Source organism: Calidris pugnax, unplaced genomic scaffold (genome assembly GCF_001431845.1).
Source record: "Calidris pugnax isolate Ruff unplaced genomic scaffold, ASM143184v1 scaffold324, whole genome shotgun sequence".
Taxonomy (NCBI): Eukaryota; Metazoa; Chordata; class Aves; order Charadriiformes; family Scolopacidae; genus Calidris; species Calidris pugnax.
This window is the reverse complement of record NW_015091153.1, coordinates 406,698-414,939: the sequence shown is the minus strand read 5'-3', so window position 1 is coordinate 414,939 and position 8,242 is coordinate 406,698. Positions and strand designations below refer to the sequence as shown.

At 54.7% G+C, this 8,242-nt stretch overlaps 1 protein-coding gene across 1 annotated transcript in view; it reads left to right on the top strand.

Moving 5' to 3' along the window:
* ATF7 (activating transcription factor 7) overlaps positions 1 to 8,242 on the top strand; it is a 69,676-nt gene that overhangs the window by 55,024 nt on the left and 6,410 nt on the right. Inside the window, exons 4-7 of the mRNA XM_014959303.1 lie at positions 1 to 2; positions 3,247 to 3,381; positions 3,950 to 4,107; positions 6,759 to 6,858. The exon at positions 1 to 2 is cut by the window's left edge and continues 120 nt beyond it. Coding sequence (XP_014814789.1) covers positions 1 to 2; positions 3,247 to 3,381; positions 3,950 to 4,107; positions 6,759 to 6,858 — 395 coding nt within the window. The remainder of the gene's footprint in view (positions 3 to 3,246; positions 3,382 to 3,949; positions 4,108 to 6,758; positions 6,859 to 8,242) is intronic.

Below are 8,242 nucleotides of genomic sequence, written 5' to 3'. Positions count from 1 at the left end.
CCGCAATCCCAGGTCTGGCAAGAGCCGATTTTAATGGTTTATTATTCCTTTGGCTTTTCACTGCCAAAAAAAAAAAGAGGGGGGGGGAAATAAAGCAATGCCCAAAATACCTCGGGAAGGAGATACAAGACTCTTAAACGCTGGGGATCTGAGGAAAAATCCCCCCGGGGTTTCCCTGGGGATGAAAAATTCTTAAGGAAGGTGCTTTTAGGCTGTGCTGGGGAGGGAGGGGACCCAATGGAGGGCACGTGGTGGAGGGTCTCGGATTTAATCCACCGCCTTCCAGGGGGGGTTATTTTTCTAACTGGGGTGATTTTGGCTGGTTCTCCCACAATCCCAGGTCTGGCAAGAGCCGATTTTAATGGTTTATTATTCCTTTGGCTTTTCACTGCCAAAAAAAAAAAGAGGGGGGGGGAAATAAAGCAATGCCCAAAATACCTCGGGAAGGAGACGCAGGACTCTAAAACGCTGGAGATCTGAGCAAAAATACCCCCAGGGTCTCCCTGGGGATGAAAAATTCTTAAGGAAGGTGCTTTTAGGGTGCGCTGGGGAGGGAGGGGACCTCCCCCAGCCCTGTGGCTTCGGCGTTTTGCCTCCTTTTCTCGAACAAAGAACCTGCCTCAAAACGCCAGCGCCATCGATCGAAGCCGCCCCTGCCAACCTCGGGGCTGAAGGACAAGGGGGAGCTCGTCAGAGAGGAGCTAATTAAGGACGTTTTTTCCCCTCCATCCCCCCTCCCAGCCTCTTTTTTTTTTCCCCGGGATTTGAGGAGCAGCAGATGCGCGTCGGGCTCTTAGGCTGGCACCTACATTTACTAACTTGATCTATGGCCCTCCATCCCCTCGCAGGCAGCGGCGCTGCTCGGAAATAAACGGCGGGGAGCGCGGCCGCGTAAATCTTGGGGCGAGATGGGGAACGGAGGAATTCGGAATTAAAACCCCAAACTGTCTTTCAGCCTCTCTCCTAATAACAGGGCTCTTTAGAGCATAAATTGATCTCTCTCATTGGTATGCGCCGGGGCCTCCCCGCCGGTGTTGTTTTTTTTTTATTCCCTGCCTTTTGTTCTCCGAAGGGCTGGGAAAAGGTGGCTTTTTGGTTGCGGTTTCCCATAGAAATAGGAGCAGCCCGCAGTCTGGCCGGGCTTTTTATATCTAAGACCACCCATCTCCTGGGCTGGGCTACCTAAAAACTGCAACCGGGATCCTCTAAACCGCGAGATATTATCCTTTTTCCTTTTTTTTTTTCCCACTTCAGGACGGCTGCAGGCGGAATATTTCCGGGCAGGGGCAGGGCGAAGCTCTGGGGTGGTTTCAGGTGCTGGGAAAAGCTTTATCCCTCCCCGAAAAATCCCAGCACGAGGTCCCTCCTGGCGTTTTCTCGGATGCTTTTTCCGCGTTTGGCCGCATCCAGCCCCGGTTGCTGCTGCTGGTGTGGTTTGTCCTCCACTTCCAAGGGTGGTCTCCGCACCAGCATGTTAATTAAAAACAGAGGCGCAGCGGGAGCTTCCCTGGAGGCACTTTAAGTGGTTTGAAACTTTCCTGCCTGTTAATCCCTTCTCCTTTTGTGATTCCCAGCGCAAGGTCCCTGCTCACCAGGGCAGGTAAATGGTTACTGGGAAGAGCTCCCGCATAAATCAGCCCGGAGCAGAGGCTGGAGCCTCTGGAGCATCCCCTGATGCCCGGATTTACCCTCTCACCACAATTTCCCCTCCCTCAAGAGGCCTTAAATGCAGCAAAGGAGGAGGTTTGGGTTGGAAGGAGAGGGTTTGGGTCAGAAGGAGGAGGTTTGGGTTGGAAGGAGAGGGTTTGGGTCAGAAGGAGAGGGTTTGGGTCAGAAGGAGAGGGTTTGGGTCAGAAGGAGGGAGTTTGGGTCAGAAGGAGAAGGTTTGTGTTAGAAGGAGAGGGTTTGGGTCAGAAGGAGGGGGTTTGGGTCAGAAGGAGGGGGTTTGTGTTAGAAGGAGAGGGTTTGGGTTAAAAGGAGGGGGTTTGGGATGGAAGAAGGAGGTTTGGGTTAGAAGGAGGAGGTTTGGGTCAGAAGGAGGTTTGGGTTAGAAGGAGGAGGTTTGGGTCAGAAGGAGGTTTGAGGGTTTGGGTCAGAAGGAGGGGGTTTGGGTCAGAAGGAGGGGGTTTGTGTTAGAAGGAGAGGGTTTGGGTTGAAAGGAGGGGGTTTGGGATGGAAGAAGGAGGTTTGGGTTAGAAGGAGGAGGTTTGGGTCAGAAGGAGGTTTGGGTTAGAAGGAGGAGGTTTGGGTCAGAAGGAGGTTTGGGTTAGAAGAAGGAGGTTTGGGTTAGAAGGAGGGGGTTTGGGTTGGAAGGAGGAGGTTTGGGTCAGAAGAAGGAGGTTTGGGTCAGAAGGAGGAGGTTTAGGTTGCAAGGAGGAGTTTTAGGTTGGAAGGAGGAAGTTTAGGTTAGAAGGACAAGTTTTTGGATTAAAAGGAGGAGATTCAAGTTAGAAGGAGGAGGTTTGGGTCAGAAGAAGGAGGTTTAGGTTGGAAGGAGGAGGTTTGGGTCAGAAGAAGGGGATCTTGCTCCATTACCTCCTCCCCTGCACCACCTTCTCCCAGATCTTCCTCTCCCTCCCTGTGTGGGGAGGGGAAAAGCGGCCTCTCAGAGTTGTCCCCCTTCCCTCCATGTCACTGTGCCCTTTCCCAGTCCCCAGCAAGGCATCAAACTGGTTAAAGTGGGGGCACGTGGCTGCGCTGGGACCCCCCCGGCTGGGTGGCGAGTTGCCAGGTCCAGGCCATATGGTTGGGTTTTTATTTTAAGGGGGGGGGGGGCGCTGGTAGATATTTAATAACTTGCCTGGCTCTTTGTTTGCTTTTGATAATCGGGCAATAAAATAAATTCAGGCTGATTTATACAAGGCTTTTACGGCTCGTCGGTGACCGAAAGGGCCTCCTGTAACTCGCAGGCGTTTGCCTTTGGTACCTGTTCTCCTTGTTATGAAAAAAAAACCCAAAACCCACCCCCAGAAAGCTCCTAAACCATGGAAAGAATTGTGTGTTTTACCGAAAAACCACAAAACGGTGCCGTTTTGGGGGTTGAAACTGTCGTTTCGGGGCCGCTGTCTGTTTGGCTGGGGCTGGCGCGGCACCACTCCCCCCGCCCTGGGGCTCCCAGATGCTGCTTCAGTACAAATAAATAATAATAATTTGGCAAGAGCTGGAGAAGCTGCAGCTTCTCCTCCGGGAACAGCCCAGTGTTTGGCAAAAGAATGGGAGCTGATTGTCCTCTCTCTGTCCCTGCAGAGCTCCGGAGCCCTGGACATGTCCCTGCCCTCCACCCCCGACATCAAGATCAAGGAGGAAGAGCCAGTGGAAGTGGATTCTTCTCCCCCAGACAGTCCTGCCTCTGCCCCAAAGTCACCCCAAAACAAGGAGAAGGTGGGTGTCCCCCCACTGTGCTGGGTGCAAGAGCCCACGTCTCCATTTTGGGGTCAAAACCAGGCTTTTTTTCTTCACTTCGGGTGCACTTGGACCCCTCGTTTTAGAAAGAAAAAGAAAACCATCTTCGCTAAAACACACATTTGCTGCCCTAAAGTCCCCACGGGGATTTGGTAAAGCAGAAAGTCTCACTTTTCACCCCAGGGTGGGGTGGGGGGGGCACTTTTCTGGTGCCAAAAAAGTCCTGCACCTTCTCCCAGCCCGGCTCCCTGCGTCCTGCTTCCTCCGGGGGAATAAATCCCCGCTCCGGGAATGGTGCCTGGGGCTGGAGCCGTACCTGGGGAGGGGGATTATATCCCAGTGTTGTAGGAAGATCTGAATTTCCACGTCCCATTCATTGGGGTGGCTTGGGGTGAGTCGCTCCCCTCCGTGTCCCGGTTTCTCGGGTGAAAATGCCTAAATTCCCACTAAATTCATTTTAATCCATCAGAAGGAAGAGCCAACCTTGATGATGGTGGAGCCGATGAGTAACGCCGTGTCTCCTTTTCTCCTTCTTGCTCCTCTCCAGGACGTCCCCTCCAAGCCCGTCATCGTTTCTACCCCGACTCCCACCATCGTCCGCCCGGGCTCGCTCCCCCTCCACCTGGGCTACGACCCCCTGCACCCCACTTTGCCGTCCCCCACCTCTGTCATCACCCAGGCTCCCCCCTCCAACAGACAGCTGGGGTGAGTACCGCACCGTCAGGCTTCCTGGGCAGTAATTAACTCCCTAAATAAGCTCCTTGATTAGCAGAAGAGCTGGCGTCAAAGGAGCCTCGTCTGCGGAAGCCGAATGGGGCGGAAAAAGCGCAGAAAACAGGAACTAATTGTCGCGGGGGTAACGAAACGAGGCGAAACTCCCCCGCGGGGAGAAATTAAACCCAATCCCCCCGCACGCGTTTGACACGACGCTGCTGCTTGGCTGGGAACTGGGACCTGACTGGGGACTCCCCAGTGGCTTTTTTTTTCTTTTTTGGTTTTGTTTTTTTTTTTTTTGGTTTTTGGGGTTTTTTTGGTGGTTTTTTTTCCAGCCGGAGAGAGCTCGGCGAAGGAAAAATCCTCAGCATCTTTTAAGGGCCACGGGATTTTCTCGGGGCTGTTACTGCCTCAGAAACATCACCTCTTCCATGACCCACCACCCTCCTCTGCCACCGGCTTCGACCTTGGGAGCTGTTTGTTTCGGAAGAAACCCAAAACGCTCCTTTTTTGCCCCGTTAAAGCGCCGGCCGGGGGGCAGTTCGGAACCTTCCCATTGCCGGTTGGGGCTCTGGCCCCACACAAAAAGGGAAGGAGTTTGGGGGATGCAGGAAACACCTTACAATGACAGATATTTAGCCCCACTTCTATCCTTTCCTTCTTTTTTTCCGCGATCCCGGCCTCTCTCCAGTTCCCCTTGTTTGGGGCTGATTCCTTACGGGACCCAACCCCTTTTTTTCCACCTGACAATTCGTATTTTTGGCTGTATTTTTACTTTTGGCAGCCCCATCCCTCCCCCCCTCACAGCACCATCAATCCAGGAGAGTTTTAAATCATTAAAAGGGTTAAATTAAATGATTGTTCCCAGGTGGGGCGAGTTTAAAAAGGATGTTCTGTTCCTCCTGTCCCCCCCCTGTCCCAGGCTCTTCGGAACCGAGTCCCCTTTTGCTTTTAGAGACAGAAAAAAAATCACAACTGGAGCAAAATAAACTTTCAATATGACTTTTCATGCCCTTTGCAGCCCAGGGTGGGTCCCTCAAAGGGTTTGAGAGTCGAGTGTGGTCCAGGGAGAGCTCGGGCTGCGGTTTAACGAGGGTCTGTGTGTTGGGACCACGGGGAGGGGGGGTTGTCGGGGTGATGGAGAGGGAGGTGGGGAGGCTGCGACCTCCCAGGCTGGGATTTTCCGGAGCAGCCTGGAGGATTTGGGATGCTCAATAGCAATGAATGAGAGCCCAGCCTTCCCCTTCCCCAGGGGACCTTAAAAATTCCAGCCTGAGTTATTGGCGCGATGAAATCCCCCCCCAGCTCCTCCTTCTCCCCTCTGAGGATCCTGGCTTCATCCATCCCCTTCCCTGGACTCAGAAAAAGAGGGGACAGCACTTTTTTCTTCCTCTTTACCCCCAAAAAGAGCTCCCAGCAGGTCGGCTCTTGCTGCCAGTGACATTTTTCCTTCCTGGGATCAGCTCCGGCTTTTCCTCCGCTCTCCGGGAAAGAGGGAAAGAGCCAGAGCATGGCGGGGGGGCTGTGACACCCCAAAATGGAGACAGGGGGATGTCCACCCCCCAGTTTGTTGTCCCCCCGCCATGCAGAAACGCCACCTTTTGCTGCAACGAGGAAAAAAAAATGTATTTTTTACATTTGTGACAATGAAGCCGGGGTGTGATCGCTGCCCCCCACCCTGTCGTGTCCCCTCCCCTGTCCCCAGGGGCCACCATCTGGGTGGACACGACCCGGCCCTGGCCTGGCTCTGGGTTTAGGAGGTTTTTCTCTGGAGCTGAGAGTCTGAAACGCTGGTTAATGGAAAGCTAAATCCTTGGAAAACCTCTCCTGGGAGCTCAGCAGCCACGGCTCGCTGGCCCAGAAGTGGGCAAGGAGTGGCCACCCAGGTCCCCATCTGCCCCGTGACCATCTCAGCCCAGGGAGGACACTTTTAATGTCCCCCAGGAGGAGTTTGAGCAGCCCTGGATGGATTTTTCTCTCTTCAGGTGGGCACCGTGTCTTGGGGCTTTGGTAGCTGTGGGGGTTGTGGCCACCCAGTGTCTGACCAGGGCTCGTCCTCATGATGTCCATCAGTGTGGCCACCAGCCCAGGCGAGGAAAATGGCACAGCCTGGGCCACCTTGGCTTGGTGGTGGCACATGGTGGTGGCATGTGGTGGTGGCACGTGGTGGTGGCATGTCCCGCAGCACCCACCTGTTCAGAATGTGCCGTTCAGAAATGGAAAAACCAGCCCAAATCCACTAAGAATGAGCCCAAATCCACTGGGAATCGATTCCTGCTTCTCCCCTTGAGAAGAACGAGCCCAAACCCACTGGGAATCGATTCCTGCTTCTGCCCCTGAGAAGGATGAGCCCAAATCCACTAAGAATGAGCCCAAATCCACTAAGAATGAGCCCAAATGCACTGGGAATCAATTCCTGCTTCTGCCCTTGAGAAAAACGAGCCCAAATCCACTAAGAATGAACCCAAATCCACTAAGAACGAGCCCGAATCCACTAAGAACGAGCCCAAATCCACTAAGAACGAGCCCGAATCCACTAAGAATTGAGCCCAAATCCAATGGGAATCGATTCCTGCTTCTGCCCTGGAGCTGCCAGGACTTCAGATAACCCACCAGAACCTGAATTCTCGTCCCTTCTGCAGGTCCCCCACCGGTTCCCTCCCGCTCGTGGTGCAACTGGCCAACGGACAGACCCTGCCGGTCCTGCCGGGCCCCCCCGTACAGATGCCGTCTGTGATATCGGTGAGAGAACCTTCCAGCACCACCGAGGAGGGGGGGGGACAGGCCTTTCCCCCTCCCTTCCCCCCTCCAAATATTCTGCCAGACACTTCAATTTGGTAAAAATTTCAAATATCTCCCCCCCCCTTCCTCCTCCTCCTTCCTCGTGCTGGAAAATGAGGAGGAGGAGGAGGAGGAGGATGAGGAGGAGGAGAGGGGGGAGGCAGTAATAACGTGTGGATCACACTAGAGGGCCATAAGTCTGGGAAGAAAAGCCAAAGCTTTACCCGGACAGATGGCTGGCACCGTGGCTGCGGGGCTGGGAACGGCAGGATCCCTGATTATCTGCTTCCATTTGGCCCAGCGCGTCCCAGCCCGAACTGGTGGAGCTTGCAGGGAACGTGCTGGGCTTCACAGGCCAGGAAAAGCCACCCCCCCCTTGCCAAGAGCTAAAGAGCTGGGGGAGTGTCAGCCTCCCGGCTCCCGCTTTGCCCTCGGAGAATTGTCCCTGCTGCAGAGCTCACCCCTCGGCGGGTTTGCCCGATGGGTGGCTCCTACGGCTTCTGAGCCCTGTGGCTTCTGAGCCCTTCACCTTCCGAGCCCTTTGGCTTCTGAGCCCTATGGCTTCCAAGCCCTTCAGCTTCCAAGCCCTTTGGCTTGTGAGCCCTAGGGCTTCTGAGCCCTTTGGCTTCCAAGCCCTATGGCTTCCAAGCCCTTCAGCTTCCAAGCCCTTCAGCTTCTGAGCCCTTTGGCTTCCGAGTCCTAAAGCTTCTGAGCCCTTCAGCTTCCAAACCCCGCGGCTTCCGAGCCCTTCAGCTTCCATGCCCTGTGGCTTCCAAGCCCTTCAGCTTCCAAGCTCTGCAGTTTCCAAGCCCTATGGCTTCTGAGCCCTTCGGCTTCCAAGCCCTTTGGCTCCCCACCAGGCAGCCCGAGTGGCTCCTGGCTCTCCCACTGGGCTTGTCTCCAGCAGCCTGGAGTGAGCCAAGGCCAAAAACCTTCTGCCCTGGGTAACGGGGACATTGACCAGTCCCTTAAAGGGGCTCCAGGAAAGCTGGGGGGGGACTCTTGATGAGGGAGGGGAGACATAGGACAAGGGGGAAGGGTTTTAAACCAAAAATTAGGAGATTTGGGTGAGATCTTGGTGTGAGGGTGGTGAGAGCCTGGCCCAGGTTGGCCAGAGAAGCTGTGGCTGCCCCATCCCTGGAGGGGTTCAAGGCCAGGTTGGAGGGAGCTTCGGGCAACCTCGTCTGGTGGGAGGTGTCGCTGCCCAGGGCAGGGGGTGGCACTGGGGGGGCTTTAAGGGTCCCTTCCAACCCAAAATATTCCATGATTCCATGATTCTGTGTGTTGTGGCAGAGAACCAGAGGGGATCTGGTGCCATCCTTCCCCCATACTGGTGGGGAAAAGT